Source organism: Heterocephalus glaber, unplaced genomic scaffold, assembly GCF_053883595.1.
Source record: "Heterocephalus glaber isolate CG9 unplaced genomic scaffold, H.glaber_assembly_v1.0 deba00001564, whole genome shotgun sequence".
Classification (NCBI taxonomy): Eukaryota; Metazoa; Chordata; class Mammalia; order Rodentia; family Bathyergidae; genus Heterocephalus; species Heterocephalus glaber.
Window position 1 is genome coordinate 6,089,174 of NW_028258351.1, and position 22,787 is coordinate 6,111,960.

Here is a 22,787-nt window from a genome sequence, read left to right on the forward strand (position 1 = left end):
TGTGCTGTGTGACCCTGCCAAGTATGCAGTAGGATTAGTGCTGGGTATGGGGCTGATCTTGGCCTCTGGATGTGGGGGCTGGGTCTAGTTTTCAGCCAACGTATGACCCTTGGTGCCCACCCACATCTTATCCTGATTGTCTCTACCTCACTCTCCCAGTTGCTGTGGTGTTCCCACGCCCGTGTACACTTGGCTCCTCCTGGTCTTTGGATAGCCTCCTCTGTTCTACCCTCACTGGCATGTTTCTATCCTGTTGTGCTGCGTGTCACAGGGTGGGGGTGAGGGTGAGGGTGCTGTCACTGTGGGGGGATACAGCCCAAGGCTGCTCATTCTCCTTGAATCTCCTCTCCAGAGGGTTGAGTGCTGACCTCTCAAGGCTGCTTAAATCCCTCATGTCTATATCTTTCTCTCAAGCCACCCGTGGCCAGTCACTCTTCCATCACTTCTGCTAACTTACCTAACTTTGCTTTTGATAGGGTTTCTAGTTAGTCACTAGGGTGCATGACAGAGGAAAGAAAGCTGGCAGCCTGTCCATTGGGAGGAAGCAGTTTCCTGTCACTTGCCCCTGTGTGTGCCGGTGAAATTTACTGCCAGGCTGCAGAGTTCTCTGTGTGGAGGAAGGCAAAAGAGGCAAGGAGCCTTATATCCCAAATCTATCCTGTGTGTCTTGAGTCAGCCACACTTTTGCAGTCCATCCATTTCTTGGAGACTTTCTGTGTGGCAATTCTTGCTTGGCTCACAGGTGGCAGAACTGCTGGCAGCTCTGTGGGCTGGTATGCTGTTTTATGAAATTTTGTGCCTATGTTTTGTTTAATCTGCAAGACTCTTATTCCAGATTGATTTTGGCAACAGGATGTATGTCTCTCCATTTCCTCCAATTATCTGTGTTTTCAGTTGATTTTTTTTAAAGTATCTCTAACTTGTTTCCTTCTCTATTCAGCCATGTTGAATCCCTTTCTTCAGAGACTCTTGAAATCTCTCCAGGGAAAATTTTGTACTTTGTATGCTGTGCTATGGCCTGTGTTTATATGTCCTCCCAAAACCTCATGCAGATGAGGTGGGGCTTTCTTTTTCAGAGGGGACTGAATCTAGAGTGTGTGATGCTGGGATTAAGGGCGTGTGATTACTAAACCACTACATTTGAGTGATTGGTTTGGCACCACCCTAATCCTGGTAGTCTGGATGGGATAAAAGGGACAGAAAGATGCTGTTAAGCTCCCTTTATGCTTTTGGTACCATGTGGGTGCCATGCACTGTTTCTCCTCTGCAACACACCTCCTCCATGTGCCACTCTGCCTAGGAGCCAGCTGATTATGGACTAAAACCTCTACAAACTGTGAGCTAGATACACCTTTCCCCTTTTAACTTTGGGTGTTGGGTATTTTGTTTCAGCAATGAGAGAAAAAGTAACTAACACAAAAATTGGGTACTACAGAAGTGGGGTTGTTGCTGTGCCATTACCTGGCCATGTGGCTCAAAAGCCTTTGGAACTGGCTTGTGGAAAGGGGAAGAGTTAAGAAAGATTTGGAGATGCCAGGTGAAGGAGTAGAGCTAGAACTCCTCAGGTTGTTTTGTATGGGAGATTCTGGTCAGGCTCAGAAGACCGGAAAGCCAGTAAAGACCAGGCTTGGAAAGTTTCTGATGGGAAGAAGGACTGCATTGGCTGCTGGACTCCAGACAATGTGTGTTGTTATGCCTTGGGCATGGGATTTTGTTTATATCCAGAGACTTGCCCGAGACTGATATTAAAGGGGGCAGACTAATTAATCTTGCAGAAGAAATTCAAGGCAGTCTAATGTTGAGGCTGTGGCATGGCTGCTGCTGTGGGCTTTTAGCCAGATCTATGTTGAGAATCAAGACAAAAGAGCCCGACAGAATGATTTAAAACATTTTGAGTTTGGCCAAAAAAGAAGCTCCAGTAAAGCTGCAGATTGCAAAGACAGAAGGGAGGAGATCTTGGTTACTGAAAAGGAACAGAATAGAAAAGATGGCTTAAAGGCATCAGAAGAAGCAGCAGGACTCCACACTTTGTAGCCTCAAAATTGGTAATGTGAAAGATTGCTTTGAGAAGTGAGCCCTAGGGTACCATGTTTCAGAATGGCAGCAGGCTAGAGAATTTCCTCATCAGAACTGGATTCAAAGTGTTCAGCAATCCAGTCTCTTGACCCCTACAGCCAAGAGAGAGGGGAGACTGGGTACTGCTACTCCAGCTGGCAGCAAACCTTGGCATCATCCACATGGTTCTGGTTTTAGGTGGATGCAGAATGCAAGAGTTGTGGGAATCAGGAAAGCTTCTACCCAGATTTCAGATGGAGGCTGGGAGGCCAAGCCGTGTGCCCCTGAGAGGGAAGTGTGTGAAGCTGTGAGTGTGAAGCCGAAGGTGCAGTGAAGATCCCAGAAGTTTGGAGAAGCCAGGAACATGGATCGTCTGAGAAAAACTGCAAGGAGGGAGCAGAGCTGGCCCAAGAGGGAAGCCATGGGAGCTACAACCACAAGCAGCGCCTTAGGGGAGGAGCCACCCAAGCCCTTTGGAGTTTACAATGTGCTTTGGATGCTGGAAGTGAAGCTGTGGGATTTAATGTTTCTCCTGGTGGATTTTGGACTTGCTTTGGTCCCATTCCTTTGTATCCTCCTGTTTGTACCTTTTGGAATGGAAATGTCTATCTTGTGCCATTGAATGTTGCAAGTGTTTAATTTTTTTTTTCATTCAAACAGGGGCTTGCAACTAAGAATTTACCTTAAATTTCAGAAGACTTGGGACTTGGACTTTTCAGCAGTGCCGAAGCTGTTAGGACTTGGCAACTCTTGGAGACGGACTAAATGCTTTTTCTGCATAAAGGGATGTGCATGCATTTTGGGGCACCAGGGGTGGAATGTTATGGCTTGTGTTTAGATATTCCCCCAAAGCCTCATGTGGATGAAGTGGGGCTTTCTTTTGCAGAAGTGACTGAATCTATAGCGTGTGATGCTGGGATTAAGGGCATGTGATTACTAAACCACTACATGTGAGTGGTTGGTTTGGCACCATCCTAATCCTGGTAGTTTGGATGAGATAAAAGGGGCAGAACGATGCTGTTAAGGTCCCTTTTTGCTTTTTCTGTTTTCCACCCCCACAAACTGTTGCGCCTCAGCCATGTGCCACCCTGCCTCCGAGCCAACTGATTATGGACTGAAACCACTATGAACTGTAAGCCAAATAAACCTTTCCTCCTTTAACTTTGTCTGTATTTTGTCTCAGGAATGAAAGAAAAGTAACACATATGCTAAGAACATAGTTAGTGGCTGGGTGACAGGCAGCTTCTGAAAAGCAAATGGTCATTGTATGGCTTGAGTGCCTCCCAGGGTCCTCGCTATGCAGCCTGCAGCCAGTACAAGCCACAAAAAGTGATCTAGTGAGTTGGGGTCTCTCAACAATGTGCTCAGGAAGGAACTCTGGTGCCATGACACCGGAAGCCAAATTCCTCTGTCTTTTCAGAGTCCATCTGGTAGGATTCTTCCCTCTGGCTCACTGGCCTCTTCTTCCTCCTGTACTAGCTGGAAGAGCTCTATCCATTTGCAATCAGTCACATACTCCATCCTTCCAGACCAGTTGCATTGAAGGATCAGAATCATAAAAAGCCCTAAATTATTGTGTGTTATAGACTTCTACTTTCCTTGTTGATCTTGTTTCAATCCAGAATATTTATTCTGGGTTTGAGAATTAATTAGGGGGAGAAAACTAGGGGTTATGAAAAAAAATTTGTGCACTGTTGTAAGAGATCAAGAGAAAGATTTTGGGTAAAGATAGCTGTGGTGAGAAAAGAAATGGGCTTAGAGATCCTAATGAATAAGGGCAGGTGGTGTCAGGCATAGAATGGGCTGGTCTGGTCCTGCTAAGTTCTCTCTCAACCTCGGTTGAGTCCAGTTCACCAAAAGACACTTCTGCTGGATGTGACATACATTTCAAACTGCTACCCATGGCTGGTATGTTCTCTCTCCAAGCTAAATTCTACCACAGGCAAATAAGAGTAAGTAATTTAAAATTACATATATACTTTTCTCTGAGAATTCCATAGCCATGTAGAAACATTATTTTCCATAGCCATGTAGGAACATTATTTGGTCCCAATAGTATAAACAAACACTTGGCTTGAGAGACCATACATTCTGTGCTTATGCGGACAATTTTGTTTATCCGTGGGTAGATCTCATAATCCTACTGGAATGTGGGAGGGATAAAATTGACATTTTTCCAAGAATTCAGTTTGACTTCATTGAAAAAAACACACATCACTAAGATTTTGTATTTTATATTCATATTATTTGGCAGATAACGTAAAACACCAATAACTTAAGGATAATTAAACATTATTTAAGAAATGTGTTTTAAATTATTAAATAAGTTGCACCTTTTGGACATTATGAGAAGATACTGTCCCACTAGGGGAAAATAAATAAGATTTTCTCAAGCTCCGACTCCTTCTGTCCAGGTGTGAAAATTCAAGGTTTCAAAGTTCGGGACTTTTGGTCCAGGCGCTTGATGCAATCCTTGACCCACTTCTCCTTGGGGTCAGCACAGACTTTTTTATCCAGTTTGGTCTTGAAGCTGTGGGGCAGAGAGGACATGGTTAGGGAGCACCTTGAAGGTTCTGCTCAAGAACACAGTCCACTGGCCCCAAGACCTGATCAGCTCTTGTTCTATAGGTGAAGGATCTGTGACTGGGAGAGACAACGGGGAAAGGTGAAAGGAAGAGACCTCAGGAGGGAGCCCTGCCCTTGCTATCCAAGTTGAAGTCCTGCAGGTTCCTTCATGGCTGACAGAGCTGGGACAATCTCACCAAGGTCCTAGAAGAGGAGCCTGCATGATTATGGACTCCTTCACCTGGGCTCAGCTTCTCTATGAGGTGAAGGGGCCCTTGGGATTAGATGCTATGTTTGTCTGACTTGTTTGGTCATAAATCTTGGCCCCTGTGCCTTGTCACTTAAGATAGAGCACTTGACTAGGGGTGCCAGGCATGGTCCACTCACATCACAGCTTCCTGGGGACAGTTGATGCTGGTAACTCTTGTGTAGCTCTTCAGCCTCTGGATGGAGAAACGTTTTGGGTACATACGAAAGCAGCAGTCATCAGGAGTGAACACTGAATCTGAAAGCAATTGTGTAGAGTGAGACAGCAGACACTGTAGTATGCACTCACAAGGGAGGGGGAAGGCAAGAGAAGACCCTGGAGTCACTGCTCCCAAGTTCAGTGCCTTAGCTCAAATCCCGGCAATAAAATGTTACTGATGAGTCAGTTTCATTTGTTCAACTAATGAGCTCCTCACTGTTGACTGCACATGGAGGAATATCATCTACTAATTAAACAACATAAATTCTAAGACCTTGCTTCCAAGGTACTTGTCCCTATGGCTTTTGAGTCAACCTGTGTCCTATGTTGAGAATCTTCTGGGTTCTTATCCTTACACAGCTACTGTTCTGTAAGCTATGCCAGACCATGATGTGAAATCTGAAACTTGAAGGAATAGTTCCTTCCTCGTCTCTATTTTCTGAAATGTCCTTCCCACTCACCTTGAGAAATGGTCCTTCTTTCTATGCCACCTCCCCAAATAATGTGAAGCATGTTGATGTAGTGGCTGTACTCAAGGTCTCTTCCCAAAGCTGCTGCTGAAGACATCATGGGGGCTGGCCTTAGTGGCCTGGGCATTTAGTTCTTATTTCTGACTAGGTGTGACATAATGGCCTATTTCCCTCTTTTAATCTCATTTTCTCCATCTTTAAAAGACAGACTGTACAGAAAGTCTAGGATGACTCATGCTGGGATGTTAGTACATGTGGTAGCAAAATGTTACCCCGGGGGAAGAAGACACCTTACCTGGTTGAGCAAGCACATGGGTGCTGATGGTAGCAGCTGTGAGGAGCAGGCACAGAAACACTGAAGAGACCTTCATGGTGGAGGGTGAGGAGGTCGGTTTCAGTGTTGTAGCTGGAGGTTTCTGGGTTGATCTGAGCTTCTCTGCTCCTCTGGGGCTCTGCTTTCCTTTTATAGGAACCAGAGAGCCTGGGCAGGGTCATGATCCAGGAAGGATGAAGAAAGATCCTGAATGTGCTGAGTATGCATCAGACCCTGAAGTGGTTTATAGATAAAGAAAAGGAAGTTTCCAGTTCCTATATTCTGCTTGGACTTTGAGGAACAGAGGTGGAAGGGCATGCGGTTGTGCCCAGTAATATATAAGAAATGGTCTTATGGGACTATGAAGCACTGATTTCTTTGAAGCGGAAAATGATTTGTAGGAAAGAGAAAGTGACATCATGCTGAATAAAGAGAGCCAAGAGTTTGCTCCTGGCAGGGTACAAGAAGGCCTGGGTTGAGCCCGCAGGCTTTGCCTGTGCCTCTCATCACACATAGGTCTCTGTAACCCTAAACCTAGCAGGCTCCCTAGAATACAGGGCAGGCATCTCCATAGAACCCTGGCAGAATGAAGGGATCCAGGAATCTGCAAGTCTTAATGAGCTGGATTCTTAGTGAAGGCCTAGAACATACTGATTATATAGCAAGATAGTTCCAAGCACTTTATTTAGGAACTATAGTTTCTTTTCAAGTGAAATCATTCGAGGAGCCAGATATTTCATGCAGATTCAGATAGAATGGACCTGATGGGAAAGGCCTCCTTTGGCTCACACAGTGGAATGAGGGGGAAGGAGCCAGGTGGGTAGGCCACTGTCTGCTCCCTCCCCAGGTGTCTCTCATTACAGCACTGAGCAGAAGTTTTACTGGCTAAGAACCTACTGCGTTCCTTTATTATTCATCCTTTATCCTCTTGTCCCAAATGTCTGGCTACTACTGGTCTTTTTCCTCTCTCTATAGGTTTTTCTTTTTCCAAATGTCCTATTTGGAATCATACAGTATGTAGTCTTTCAGCCTGGGTCCTTTCACTAAGTGTGCATTTAGGGTACCCCGTGTCTTTTTATACTTTGATTGTTCATTTCTTTTCTTCTATAAATTAATTATTATTCTTTTTACTGTGGCCAAATACTCATACCATTACATCTATCCTATTAAGCATTAAGCGTGTAGTTCCATGGCACTGGGTACATTCATATTGTAGAATAACCGGTCTTCATAACTCTCATCCTCTTGTAAACAAAAACCCTATACCATTACACTCAGACTCCCTCAATACTCAAGCCCCAGGTTCTGCTAACCATCATTTTACTTACCATCTCCATGATTTTGACTTCTGTAACTACCTCATGTAAATGAATTCATAAAGTATTTGACCTTTTGTGAATGGTTTATTTCACTTAGCATAATGCCCTCAAGGGTCATTCATTCTGTACCATATGTCAGAATTTATTTACTTTTTAAGGATGATTAATGTTTCATGGTATAGATACACCATATTTGACTTATCCATTCATCTGCTGATGAGCACTTGGATAGAATTTGCATTTTAGCTGTAGATAATGCAGTGAACATGTTTGAACAAATATTTCTTTAGTACCTGTTTTAAACTCCTTCAGGTATATATCCAGAAATGGAATTGCTGCAGTGTATAATTGTATGTTTAATTTTTAAAAGAACCATCATACCATTTTATATTCTCATCAATAGTGCACGAGCGCTCCATCCTTTCCATATCCTTGTCAACACTTACTATTTCTTGTCTTTTTGATAGTAACCATCTTAATAAATGTGAGGTAGTATCTTATCATAATTTTGATTTTTGTTTCTTTATTGATTAGTGGTGATGAGCATCTTTTCATGTGGTTAATGTCTGCTTGTATATCTTCTTTGGAGAAATGTTTATTTAAGACTTTTGCCCATTTTTGTGTCAGATTATTTACTTTTGTTGTTGAGTTTTAGTCTTCTATTCTGAATATCAATTCCTTATTAGATACATAATTTTCAGTATATTCTCCCATTCTATGTATTTACTTTTTACTTTGTTAATAGTGTCCTTTGATGCATAATTTTAAAAAATTGTTAGGAAGTCGAATTTGTCAGTTTTTTTCTTTCATCACTGTGCCTTTGGTGCCCTATCCAAGAAATAACTGCCAAATCCAATGTCATGAAGATGTTGTCTTATGTTGTCTTCTAAGAACTTTGTAATTTTGGACATTAAATTTTGGCTTTTGATCAGTTTTTAAATTAATTTTTGTGTATGGTGTTAGGTAACAGACTAAGTTTGTTCCTTAACATATGAATATTTTTTAGTGGTCACAGCACCATTTATTGAAAAGACAACTGAATATTCTGAAGACTCTTGCTACCTTTGTGAAAAATAATTTGACCATATATGTGAGCATTTATTTTGGGGATTTCTGTTCTATTCTATTGATCTACATCTCTATCTTTATGCCAGTCACTACACAATTGTAGGAGCTTTTGGAGTTGGGAAGTATGAATCTTCCAGCTGTATTCTTTTACAAGAGTGTTTGGACATTTTTTGGACCCTTAATATTCTATGTGAACATTAGGATGGGCTTTTCCATTTCTGCTAAACAGGAATTTGAATTCATTGATCCGTTTGGATACTATTTACATCTTAACAAAACTAAGTCTTCAAATCCATGAACATAGAATGTGTTTCCATTATATTTATATCTTCCTTAATTTCTAGTGTTTTATAGTATTCATTGTACAATTCCTTCACATTGTTTTGCTTAATTCCTGTTTTATTCTTTTTGATGCATTGTAAATAGATTTTTTATTATTTCCTTTCCAGCCTGTTCAGTGTTACTGTATAGAAAAGCAACTGATATGTGTTGACTTTGTATCTTACTAGTTTGTTGAGTTCATTTACTAGTTCTAACAGTTGTTTTGTGTAAAATCCTTAGGGTTATCTACATTCAAGATCATATCTTCTGTGGCCAGAGATAATTTCATTTCTCCTCTTTCTATTTGGGTGAATGTAAATTTGTAAGTGTTCCCTTTGTTTCTATATTCTGGAACAAACTATAGCAAATTGGTATCATTTGTGGCTTAAGTGCTTAGTGGAATTCATTAGTAAAACCATCAGAGTGGGCCTGGTGCTTTTTGTTTTGGAAGATTATTAACTATGCTATTTCTTTAATAATTATGGACATATTGAGATTATCTACTTTTCTTGAATGTTTGATAGGGTGTGTTTGTCAAAGAATATGTCTATTTTTCTAAATTATTAAATTTGTGAGCTTAGGTTTCTTCATAAGATTTTTCTTTATTGGCTTCTGTTTCTGGTAAGCTCTTGTGCTCAGTACTTCTCTCTTCAATTTGGAGTCAGTAGTCTGCCTTATGACTCCAATCCTCTGATACAGCCAGAAAGAGTTGTGGAATGTCAGTTTGTTCAGCGCATTTTTTCTTTTGAGGGCAGAAGTGATGACTTCCACCTTTTTTTCCAGATCAGAGTAAGGAAACAGAAGTGATTGGGCATCTTTTTATATGTTTATTTGCCATCTTTATATATTCTTTGGTGAGGTGTCTTTTCAGAGTTTTTGCCCATTAAAAAAATTTGGTGGTTTTCTTACTACTGAGTTTAAGTGTTCTTTGTATGTTTTGGATAAAATTCCTTTTATCAAACAAGTACATTGCAAATATTTTCTTTCAGACTGTGGTATGTACTTTCAACAGTGTTTTTCATAGAGCAGAAATTTTGATTTTGATAAAATCAACTTATCAATTTTTTCTGGCATGGATCTCATTTTCTGCATTATATTTAAAATCTCATTACTAACCCAAGGTCTCATACTGCCTTTTCAATGACCATGGCTAGACTTCTCATAAGTCATTAAATTATCTCCAATAATCTTAAACTTCAAAGGCTCCATAGAGAACTATAGATATGAATAAACTATAATTCATTTAATCATTTTGTATAGTTGGGAATTATAGAATTTTAATTTTTTACAATTGTACATAATATTTGTGAAATAGCTGATATAATATTATTAATGTCTCCATATAATTCCATAGTTAAGGAATTAATAAATCAAAATCTGTGACCATCATTGCTTCTTATTTGAATTGTTACAGTGGTGGAAATTTTGCACTGTCCCTGAAATGTGAATCTATTAGTCTTAAAGACATCTGAACAACTGCTAGGAAGAAGACATTTATCTTGTTGAAGGACAAAACCAATCTATGGTAATAGAGGGGAGAATAGTGGTTTCCTTTGTGGGTACTGATATCCTGAGGGGACTTTTGTAGGAGGCAGGAGCATTCTAAATTTTGATCAGAGTGGTGGTTAAATGATTGTATGCATACATAAAATTCCTAGATGTGTCTACTTAAAATATCTATGCTTATTGTATATAAATTACACTTCAACATAAAGTAACTAACAAAAAAAGCACAGCATTATTTTGCTTACATTTTATTTGCATTCTAAGTGTGTATATTCATGACTTTATTTTTCCCTGTGGTTGATAAGTTTCTGTTCTTTAATCAGGTGGCGTTTAATTTTATTGATTCAGAAGAGATGCTTAAACACGTCCCTCATATATTTTCTATGTAAAAAAGTAATAGTGAATAATCTGCGGTGTGTGGAACACAGGAGTATCACCAGGATTTCCTCTAGCCATGAAGGAATATGGGTTCTCTAGGGTGTCTGCTTCCTAACATCTCTGGGACAGTCTTCTCCCAGGTGTGCTCTGTGGGGCTGGCTTGGCTTAGAGATCAGATTTGTCGACATTTTTCATTCAGAAATAAAATCACTGCTACACATAATACCCCCAGGACCTGTTAATTTCTCCTCTGTCCTGACATTATGTGCAAAGTGCATTCATAAGCAGATAGTAGAAATAGCTGTAAAAACCATAGCTACTGGGAAACAAAAAGGGGTAGTAAAAATGAAAAAGGAATCAAGTGTTACACAATTTGGAACTAGCCATGATTTAACCAAATAACTATGTGTAATAGCATTAGCTAACGTGACTATGGTAAGTTTTCTTGATTTTACATAAAGTATGGGAATTTAACAAGCTCAGTGTTGGCAAGTTCAATTATGCATCAGCCTTCTAGACTATTGGACTATTGGATGACCAGCAATTTTTGTTGAAAAAACAAAAACAAAACAGAGCAGTCTTACCTTGATCTATTGAATAATGATGCTGTGATTGACTAGTTAGATCTACCATGGGCACAGCTATAGGGAATGGAACCACCTGTGTAACACAGTTACTATACCTGGATTAAATAGTAGTTAAGCTCTTTTCTAAATCAATTCCTACATAATTATCTGCAAAGGATCAAATCAGAAAGCAAAGTGACTAAAACACTATAAAACAGCAAGAAGGATTTTTGTTCTCAGCCCTAGGAGAGGAAGAATAATGTGGTGGTGACATTCTGAATTTGGGGTACTGGAAAAAGCTATTTAATATCTGTCTTAGAGAAGGCACAAGCTATTTAATTTCTTTATATTCAACATGTAAAGTACAGTGGATGCTTGACTTGCAAACTCAATTCACTCATGAGGGGTGGTTGTAACTTAAGCTGGTCAACTGAAGGCCCAGACTCCTCTACACAGCCTTCAAAATCTCTCTCCTGTATACAGGCAGATCTCAGTGTCCTTAGGAGAGACATTGGCCCAGGATTTCTCAACCCCACACAGGAAAGGATATAATGTTCCTTCTAGAAATCTTTAAAGGTTAAATCTGTGTTTGATGCCATCTGGAAGCACAAGCAGCATTTGAGCCATAACTCAAGACTTTGTTGATAAGTTAAAACTAAAATTCCGGTTGTAACCCAAGTTGTTTGTATGTCAGAATGGTCATATCTCAAGGGTCCACTGTCCTCATTTCCATAATGGCTGTACTAATTTACATTCCTACCAGCAGTGTAGAAGGGTTCCCCCATCCATGCTAGCATTTATTGTTTTTTGTATTCTTGATAGCCATTTTGACTGGGGCAGTGCGGAATCTCAGTGTAGTTTTGATTTATATTTCCTTAATGGCTAAAGATGTTGAGCATTCTTTTTTTTTTCTGGTACTGGGGATTGAACTCGGGACCTTGCGCTTGTAAGGCAGGCGCTGGAACCACTGAGCTAAATCCCCGGCCCTCATGTTAGGCATTTTTATATACTTACTGGACACTTGCACTTCTTCTTTTGAGAAGTATCTGTTCAATTCTTTTGTCCATTTATTGATGCGGCTATTTGATTTTTTTTTGTGTTAAGTTTTTTCAGTTCTTTATACATTTTTGATGTTAATCTTCTTTCTGAAGAGTATCTGGTAAAGATTTTTCTTTAGGGTGTTTCGGCACTCCATCCCCTCCCTTGTGCAGAAACTTTAAAAATTGATGTTGGCCCCTTTGTTGAATCTTACTATTATTTCTTGTACTATTCAAGTCCTATTTAGAATGTCTTTGCCTGTGCCTATGGTTTCAAGTGTCTCCCCTATGTTTTCTTCCAGCAATTTCAAAGTTATATGCCTTATACCTAGGTCTTTGATTCATTTTTAAATGATTTTTGTATGCGGTAAGAGATAGAGTTCCAGCTTAAATCATCTACAAGTGAACATCTAGTTTTCTTAGCAGTTTGTTAAAGACACTGTCTTGTCTCCAATGTGGTTTTTGGTTCCTTTGTTAAGAGTTAAATGATTGTAGTTGTGTGGGGTTTTTTTGGTCCCTTTATTCTGTTTCATTGGCCTACAGGTATAATTTTATGCCAATGTCATGCTGTTTTTGTTACTATCACTGTGTGGTATAATTTGAAATTGGGTATAGTGATGCCTCCAATCTTGTTCTTGATGCTTAGGATTGCTTTGGCTATCCTTGGGTTTCCATAAAAATTTTAGGATTCTTTTAGTTCTGTGAAGAATATCATTAGCACTTTAATGGAGATTGCATTAAGTCTGTAGATTGCTTTTGGCAGTATGGACATTTTAGCAATATTAATTCTGCCAATCCATGAACATGAGAGGTCTTTCCATCTACTAGTATCTTCTTCAATTTTTTTCTTTAGTGTTCTGAATTTTGCATTATAGAGGTATTTTTACTTCCTTGGTTAGATTGATCTATAGGTATTTTATTTTTTTTAAGCTATTGTGGATTGAATTGTTTTCCTGATTTCTTTCTCAGCTAGTCCATTGTTGGTCATAGAAAAGCTATTGATTTTTAATGTTGATTTTATATCCTTTAATTTGGCTGAAATTGTTCATACAAAGATGCAGAAAATCTTTAATAAAATACTTGCAATGAACAACACCTTGAAAAGATCATACATTATGATCAAATTTGTTTCATCTCATGGATGCAAGAATGGCTCAACATATGCAAATCAACAAATGCAGCACACTGCACAAATAGATTCAAGGATAAAACTCACATAACCATTTCAATTGATGCAGAAAAAAAAACCTGAACAAAATTCAGCAGCCCTTCATGATAAAATCCTTGAAGAAAGTAGGCATTGCAGGATCATATCTTAATATAATAAAGGATGTTTACAACAAATCCACAGACAACATCATTCTAAATGGGAAAAACTGAAATTATTTTCTCCAAAATCAAGAACAAGGCAAGGATCTCCACTCCCAGTCCTCTTATTTAATATGGTATTTGAAATTTTAGCCAGAGCAATTAGGGAAGAGAAAGAAACAAAAGGTACACAAATAGGAAAGGAAAATAAAATTATTCTTGGACTTACTATCCAAGACCCTAAATACCCCATTAAAAGGCTTTTTAAGATGATAAACAAATTCAGCAAAGTAATGGAACACAAAATCAACACTAAAAGTTAATATATTTTCTATATATCAATATTAACTAGCTGAGAAAGGAACCAAGGAAATAATTCAATTTACAATAACGTATAAGAAATACTAGGATCAACCTAATCTAAGAGGTGAAAATCCTCTACAATGAAAATTGCAGAACTCTGAAGCGAGAAATTGAAGAAGACTCTAGAAGATGAAACAATCTCCTAAATTCATGTATTGACATAATTTTTTTCTTTTACTTTTTAAAAAAATTGGTGATACAGATTAATGGGATTTTATTTTGGCAGATTCATACATGCACATAACATACTTTAATCATTGTCACCTCCATTTCCTCCTTGCCATAGTTTCATGTTTTTTGGGGGAATTTCAGTACATATAGTAATTTGAATCATATATCTATCTCCTCAATGCCCTCCTTTGTATCCTCCCCCTTGTTCCCTTCTTCTTGTCAAATAATAGCCTCCATTCTATTTTCTTGTCATTTTAAAATGAATTTCTACACATTAGGAAGAACGTGGAATATTTGTCTTTCTGAGTCAGTCTTATTTTGCTCGACATGACTATCTCCAGATCCATTCATTTTCCTGCAAATGACAAAATTTAATTTTTCTTTATACATCATTATGCAGATATACCACATTTTCTTTATCCATTCATCTGTTGATGGGAACCTAGGCTGGTTCCATGTCTTGGGTATTGGGAATTGTTCTGCAAGAAACAAAGAAGTCTACAGATTCAATGCCATTTCCCTCAAAATTCCAATGATACTCCTCACAGAGTTGGAGATAATATTCCTAAAATTTTTATGGAAACCCAAAAGACCTAGATTAGCCAAAGCAATCCTAAGCAACAAAAACAAGCATAGAGGCATCATGATATCCAATTTCAAATTATGTTGCAAAGCCATAGTAATGAAAATATTATGATACTTGCATAAAGACCAGTGAAATAGCATATAAAATGGAAAAAAAATCCCCAAGCAATTACAACCATGAGGCTCTTGACAAAGGAGCCAAAAATATACATTGGTGAAAAAGATAGATTCTTTAAAAAGTGGTATTGGGAAAACTGGATATCCACTTATAGATTGAAACTAGATCCTTATCTCTCACCCTGTACAGAATCAATTCATGATAGATCAAAGACCTAGATATAAGACCTGAAAATTTGAAGCTGCTGGAAGAAACCATAGGGGAAACATTTGAAGCCATAGGAATGGGCAAAAACATCCTAAATAGGACTCAAGTAGCCCAGGAAATAATAGCAATAATCAACAAATGGGGCTCTAATTTTCTTGTGTGGAAATGTGTTTCGTGAATATTAAATTATTTGACACACCACACAAAACTTGCTTTGAAAATGAGTAGCACATAGTGAGGGATTATCAATAAGCTAGACGTAATCAGTAGTCAAGGAAGGTAGGTATAGAGTCTAGAAGACAAGTGGATGTAGATATGTTGGACAGGCAGGCCTCAGGGAATTCCTGAGCTGTGGCTGCCCAAAGGAAAGATGTCTCTCAGAAGCAGGGAAGAGGGAGGTCCTGGGATCCTGCCATGAACCAGAAGAGTAGAATGTTTTGTAGCCTCAGATGGAATGGGAATCTGATTTCAGGGTTGACAAACACAGCAGAGCACCGGGATCCTAGTTTACAGGGACTTTCAATTGGCAAGACACTCTGATTATGCAATTTCTCTCTTACTTTATTTTAAAACTGAATTCAAGGAATTTAATAAGCTAAAACGAAACTTTAGGTCATGTCATTCAACAGCTGTTCTGTCCAAAGACTTTGCTGTGTTGTTTGGGGAAGTGGTATTTTTGCCTGTTTTCTTTTTTCTGGCAGCTTCCCAGTAAGCATTTTTTAGAAAACAGATCAAAAACTTGCCTATGGCTCAGTGGTTCAGGAAGGGGCGTCTGAGATCAGAAAAAACTCTCTGTGAATGGAGTGCAGGAAATAGAAACTGATCTTCTGGATTCTTATCTAGTTCTCAAGGATGTGATGAGGTGGGTGTGCCTGCCTACGAGTTGAGATTTCTGCTTTCATTTTTCGTCTGTTCCAAGGCGACTTAATGGTCACAATATTACAGAAGGAGTTGAAAGAAGCATTTGCATTTAATTTGTTCATCCCTTTGCCTTTACAAATAAGAGAAGTAATTATAGAGGCAAAATGATTTGTCATAGTGTATATAGCTGCTCCATGACAAGCTTGGTCATATCAGAATGAAAGCATTATGCAATTCTGATTAGAGAGCAAGAATCACCCTGAAAACTACACTGAACTGCCTAGTAACCTCTGAGACAGTATAATGCAGTGGTCCCCAGGCCCGCTTGCAATATGAGGATACCCTGGGCAATTACTAACAATATGAAAGGAAGGGATGCCTTCATCCAGCCCAAAATATACGGTAAGGGTCTTTAGAGATGATAACCTTAAATGCTGCTTGAAAAGTGCTCAAAGTGACCAGATGGCTTTCAACCAAGGATCTGGGATCCACTAATGTATTTCAAATGCCTCATTTTCAGACAATCCAAGGCGTGAGATGGGAAAATAATTCTCCTAAAGTCACTTTGACAATTTAGTAAAAAATCGAAGCCAGAACTCAGAGGTGCAGTCACTATGTGTAATTATGCACTGGGCTTCTCTGTTTGGTCCTTGGTAAAGTTTTCATTTTTATGGAGGCTCCAGAATCTTCAGTTTTGTGTCTATCAGTTCATGTTATAGAACCAAGCAATTCTGTGTCCTGTTGGAGTATGTGACTTCAAGGAAAATGGCTTCATATGTCTTTAAAAGGGAGCAAGAACAGATTCTAGCTGAATTTGGGAACATGTAGCTTACCCTATGTAGTCATTACATCACTAGTCTCCACTCAATATTCAATTTTGCACAACACATGGAGACTTTTGAGATCATTAAGTTATATGGTGACGTCTATATTGTCTTTGATAACTAAGCAATCGATTGGAATTTTTGATACACTGCTAAATGGTGTTTGGGGGTAAGGGCTGATTGTGAGGAGAGGTAGGGAGGGTTTTTTCATGAGAATTAAGAAATTGTCTTGATGATGGTGAGCTGTCCACTTGCTCCTGGTCTTTGGGAGCACAATGGGCTGTGTATGAAAGTCTCCTGGCCTGCCCTGATGGTTATTTGGGGGGATATTTGTCATTATCTTGCTTTGTTGGCTTGGTAATGTAGATTCTGGGCACTGCCACATCTTGGTCTGTCATTGCTGGTGATGAGCAAGGTGATATGGTCTGAGACATGTGGACTCAAGAACCAGAGGTGAAATGGAAGTTTGTCTGTTAATCACCTCATTTTCTGAATGCACATATTATTATAGTAACTTTACTGATGGAGTAGTTAAGGAAGAAGGCAAAGGTCTGATGTGTCCTGGACATCGTGTAGCAGAGAAACCATGTTGCTGGCTGTCCAGGCCAGCCTCGGCCCAGTGCCCCTGATGTCAATTGCAGTGCATGGACCAGTGTAGGGTGCCACTGCACAGCGTTCCGTGAGGCACCACTGGCCCAGATTCTAATTATCTCCTCACCAGTGACAGAGTAGAGGCCCTGTTCTTCTGTGCCCTCAGTTGGACTGCTGGAGTCTTTATCATTGAGAACATCTCTGGCCACTATGGCATAAGAAAGGGATACAGAAATTTTTGTCCTAATTCTAAAAGAATTCTGCCTGGAATGTCAATTCTGCCTACACTTTATTGAACAAAGTGGACCACATGGCTCTTGTCTTTCTTCAAGATTATGTGGACCCCATGTGCTCAGAATGAGAACTGAAAATATCATATCCATCTCTGTCATAGGTTCTCCATGTTGGTCTAGTGACTGCTACGCATTGCAAAGAAATTACTGTACTATGTGATATCCCTAGACAAAACAATTCCAAAAGCTTCAATTTCTAATAGTCCACTTGTTTAAAAATATTTTTATTTTAATTTGAAGCATAGTGGTGGATCTAAATGGCTTTATAAAATTTAATGATCTCCAAAGCTTTCTAAATAAAATGTATTTTATTATTTCTGTCATAAAAGGAGAAAACCCCACAAACTTGCAACTGACTTTCACCTAAGTGTGGGAGAACAGTACTAATGATGGCCACAGAAAGTAATCCATTTCAGTAGTAAAGTGAGGAATTATTATAAAACCTTCAATGGATACTAGTGGTAATTGGTACTTAGGGTGTCATTTTTATTTTATTATTTATTAAGATTGCAATTAAGTTTATGTAGGCAACAGCCTGTGGATTAAGTAAGCCCTGTGAAGAAGTCATTGTGCTGCTAAAAGTTCTATGTTACATACAAACCAGTCACTGTTTTGTTTATATAAGTTTAAAAAAATTGTAACAAGCATAATCATCTACTTGATGAAATAATATGTGTTAAAATCCATAACATTCTAAACCAAACACTGTATTATCTTTGTGTCAAAAATAACAGTTCATTTTATTGTACATTTTTTAAAATAGGAAGGTATCATATTAAGTCAATTGTAGAAACTTTAAGTCAATATAATGAACAACAATGTTATTGTTTCGCATTACCTGAACTAATTAGGAAAGCATCTCTCTCTCGAGAAACCTGCAAGCAGTAGTGTGTTCTCCCAGGTGACCTGCAGTACCAGTTCAAGGGCCATGTCCACATGAAGGGCCTTCAGTAAGACATTGCTATTGCAATGGACAGTTTCCAGGAACTCAACTTTAGCTTTGCGATTTTTAATTTGCTTACTTTTCCCATTCCAACCTCTGAGATTTCTTGAATCATACATAACCAAAGGAAAGGCAGGATTCTTTTGCTGACCTGTGGCAGCTGTGGTCCATGAGAAAACTCTTCAGGCATCTGCCCTCAGAAGTCAGGAGGTGGTTATTCATTTACAGGTGGAAGATACTAACCTTCTATCACTTATCTGAAGCATTTTGAGAACAGCTTCTGAAATGGTCCTGAGGCTCTGACTCAAAATGAGACAGTTGACTTTTAATAATTTCTAAATGATTGTATGATCTCTGTAGAACACATAAAAGACACACAGAAATGCCTAAAGTAAAAAGGACAGAATTTGTCTGTGTTTAGGGTGACCAACTCATCTTGGTAGGCCTGGACTTTTTTAGTTTTAACACTGCAAATCCAGTCTGGAAAACACTTCCAACCTGGGCAAATGGGGACACTGTGTTTTAAACGCAAGATTGAACCTGGATGATGTTTGTCTGCTTTCTTCTCTCTCCATTCCACTCTCTGTGGGTATGTGTATATATATCCATGTGTGTATACATGCATATGTATTCAGATATATGCATATATGGACATATGTACATGTATATAAATATATGCATATGTGAACATAATGCATATATGATTGTATTTGCATCTTTTTCAGTTAATATTGATCATATCCTCTCTTGAGTTATTAAATATTCTTTAATTGCTTGAATTCAAAGGCTTTATATTTGTTCATTATACAATATCCCACTTCACTATAGTTGGGCATATATATTATTTTTTTTTTCACTTGCAAAATAATCTTAATTAACATTATGATGAAAAGCCACGTTTAAAAACCTTCACCGTGTCTTTATTTCTGTAGCTTTGAAAATGCATCAGAATGTATAAAAGGTAAAGTTTTAATACATGTCACCATATTGCTTTTTAGAAGACTTTATTCTGAATAATATTTATTTGTGGTGGGTGTTTTGAATGTCCACTCCCTATTCCCCAGGATCTGTGTCTGTCACCTTCTACAGTCAAAGGGTCTTTGCAATGTCCTTAGTGTCCAGATCTTGAGATGGGCATCATGTCCTAGATTAGCCAGTGGGTCTCATCTAATCACACAAGTCTTTTAGGACTTTTTAGAGTAAAGATTTTTCTAGAGCATCAGAGAGAGAGGGGATGGAGGAAGAAGAGATTCAAAGTGTGAGAGGGATTTGGCCTGCTATAGTTGGCTTTTGAGAATGGAGTGATGAGTTGGGGAATACAGAAGCTTCTAGGAGCTAGGAAAGGCCCTTGGCTGGCAGTCATCAAGAAAATGAGGATCTCACTCTAGTAATCTAAGAATAGAATTCTGCACACACCAGGAAGGACCAAGGAAACTGACATTGCTATGTCTGGAAAAGATCACGGTGCTGTCATCCCTTTGACTTTAGTCTGGTGAGACCCATGTCTAACTCCAACTTTTAGACCTGTAAAATGATATATTCATGTTGTTTAAGCAACAAATTTTGTGATACAGGTTAAGCATTCCTATCTAAAAATCTGAAGTGCTCCAAAATTTCCAGATTTTGAGACAATATGTGGATCCTCAAAAGTGTGGAGTTTTGGAGCATTTCAGGCTTTGGATTTTCAGATTTGGGATTTCACTGGTAAAGTATGTGCAAGTATTAAAAATGTGACAAGTTCTGAAATCTAAAATACTTCTAGACCCAGGCAATTTAGATAGGGGTTCTCACCCTGCAATTTTTTACAATAGTAATAGAAAATGAATGCATTATTATTTTAAAATGTATGACACTTTGTTAATAAAAGTATTATTTTGTATATAGGCACAACTAATCTGTAATGGTAGAACTGGGACTCAGATTCCCTTTTCAGGGTATTAGCTGATATGAGCCATGAGGGAGACTATGGAGGCCTTAGAAATGTTCTACAGATGTTGATCTGGGTGGTGGTTAATGGGATGTACTTGTGTAATACCGATTTCACTTCATCAAACTTTATTGTAGGCAAGTACTACCTCAGTTAAAAAGTAAATTTTAAAAGCCATTCCAGTGTCAGCTTAAATTTTATCTTTATTTATTGGTTGATATTTTTAGATGCCTGTTTTTTTCTGGTGAATTTTGTAGTAGTCTTCTTAGCTGAGGAGTTCACTTATTTTTATTTATTTATAAAGGCTTTAGAACTTCTATTTTTTTGCTTATTTCAGTTTTTGTTAACACTTTGTCACATTTTATAGAATATAGAATTGGTGGAAATTGAAACACATCTATCCCTGACCTCAGGATTTCCTCTGGCAAGCAGGAACTTAAATCCTTTTGAAAAAGCTTTTGGGACAGTCCCCTGCCCATTGCATCATGTAACACTGACTCATATATTTAGTTTGGTTTGGGAAGTAAGTCTGTAGAAATCTCCAGTGCATATTCAAGACCAGGGTCCCACAGAAAAAGGCCAGGATATTTCTATTCTCCAGTGATGTGTCTTGATACAAAGATATTTTTGGAGACAAGAAATAGAAATAGTAGTAAAATTCATTTATGAGTTAGTAAGAAGGAAGAGAATTTATGTCAAGCAGCCAGGCAAAATTCCTGCTTGCCTGCTAAGTTGCCATGTGCCTAAGTTGATATTATTCGGTCTACATGCTTCATATATAAAATACAGGGATAGACATGATCAGGGATAGCAGACATTTTAGTGGAAGGATCAACTCAGAAACTTTGTTGGAAAAGACTGAAGTCTTATATGAACTATGGGAAACAACAATATGATTTTTACTGATATTCCCCATGGGCACAGGATTAGAGATAAGTACAGCTCTCTGACATGTTGGCTGTTTCTGAGGCAGGAAGTATTTGTATTCCCTCTATTTCATTCTCCCATGATTGACTGACTTCTTATATATTTATTTAATCTGAGACCTGGACGTTTAGGGCAGAGAAAAATAATGAAGACAAAGAAGAGCTCTTTGTTGCTTAGCTCTAGGAAAGGCAGAAAAGTTGTTAAGATCATGAACTCTGGAGTCAGAATGCCAGGATTTGGGTGCCTGGATGCTTTGGATGCTTATTTTGGCACTCTAAACCTCAGTTTTTCCCATCAACAAAATGGGTATGAGTTAAATGAGTTGATATAGAAAAAGGGCATTCAACAGTGAATTTTGAGTATGTAATAAGTATTTAATGGGTTAGCTATTATGGATTGATAATGAGAGGAAAGTATTGATCAGAGGATGCTAGGATGAGACCTGAGATGTGACCCACCAGACAGAAGGATTCCCTTAACTGCCTTCATGCTTCCTGAAGAAGACATATGGTAGACAATGGCCTTCAGGAATGCTTGTCCTCTAATTAATAGAATAAGAAGGTGTTCTGGAAATAGGGAATCATGAAGTCCCAGCATCCTCACACAAACAAGAGATGTAGAAGGGTCTGGGTCGTAGCAGAACCAGGAAAAAGATCACAGGTATGAGACATGAAGTTGAATCATGCCTAGTCTTTGGAAGAAGTTCAGAGATGGTGGTTAGCAAGTCCCTTTAATTTTGTAATTTCCCTTCCTTTGGTTTCAGTTTTAATCTGGATGTGAGAAACCTTAACGTAAAAAGCTATAATGAAACTTAAGACTGCTCAAATGCCGTGACTGTGTGGTGAGCTGCAGGCTATGTTTTCTAGGGAAGTGAACATTCTGCCTTGTCTCTCTTTCTTGGTGGCTTCTTAGTTACCAGTTACCTAAAGCAGATCAGACAACTTGCTTGTAGTTTAGGAGCTGGTGAATGATGGGTTTGTTGTCCATCACAAGTTAATGGTGGAGAGAAATAAATTAGCATTGGGTTTTCTGCTATGGAATCTGGATTCTCTGTGTTCAGTGATTCCAAACAAATGTGGCAAGGTCAGGTAGAAGAATGTCTTGAGAATCACTAGTTCTGGGTGCATTCTTCACCTTTGTCCCAGATATGCTCAAAGATGACACAATTTTTATACAAAACAATGGAAAATGACACTGCTGGTCCACAGTGAGACTAGAGTGGAAAATGAGCAGTCATGAAGGTAGGTCTTGAGCATGTCTTACCCAAACATGAGCATTCAAAGGAACCTCATAGAGCATCCAGTGTTGTAGCCTCAGACTGGGCTGTACTTTAGGATCCCAAGGAAACTGGTTAAAACCCTGATGGGGCACTTTTCCACAGCCCAAACTGACTCAGAATCTTGTGATAAGCTGTAACTCTTTGTTTTCAGAAATAGCCCTGATTATTTTGATTCATAGCCAGTTTGGAAACTGTCAATCTATGCAAAAGTATATTATTGTATAGGTGAGCTGAGTCACATGGAAGGAAAATAATTTGCACATGCACCTGACTATGTAAAGTAGAAGCCCAGCCTGAAGGAAATGTTGAGGTTGGTATGCTCAGTG

The 22,787-nt window shown here is 38.7% G+C and overlaps 1 protein-coding gene across 1 annotated transcript; it reads right to left on the reverse strand.

Moving 5' to 3' along the window:
- Window positions 1–3,332: 3,332 nt before the first annotated feature.
- LOC101699218 (C-C motif chemokine 8) lies at window positions 3,333–6,005 on the reverse strand. The gene is made up of 3 exons (XM_004870619.3): window positions 5,852–6,005; window positions 5,008–5,125; window positions 3,333–4,585 (listed from the first exon to the last, which is right to left on the reverse strand). The coding sequence occupies exons 1-3, from the start codon at window positions 5,925–5,927 to the stop codon at window positions 4,480–4,482; spliced, it is 300 nt and encodes a 99-aa protein (XP_004870676.1). The 5' UTR covers window positions 5,928–6,005; the 3' UTR covers window positions 3,333–4,479.
- Between the last annotated feature and the right edge of the window lie 16,782 nt (window positions 6,006–22,787).

Excerpts from the sequence above, each read along its gene's own strand:
- LOC101699218 (XM_004870619.3), bottom strand. The coding sequence starts at position 5,927 with ATGAAGGTCTCTTCAGTGTTTCTGTGCCTGCTCCTCACAGCTGCTACC. Across the intron at positions 5,126-5,851 it reads CCATGTGCTTGCTCAACCAG|ATTCAGTGTTCACTCCTGAT; the intron begins GTAAGGTGTCTT and ends AATTGCTTTCAG. Across the intron at positions 4,586-5,007 it reads TGTCCCCAGGAAGCTGTGAT|CTTCAAGACCAAACTGGATA; the intron begins GTGAGTGGACCA and ends TCTGCCCCACAG.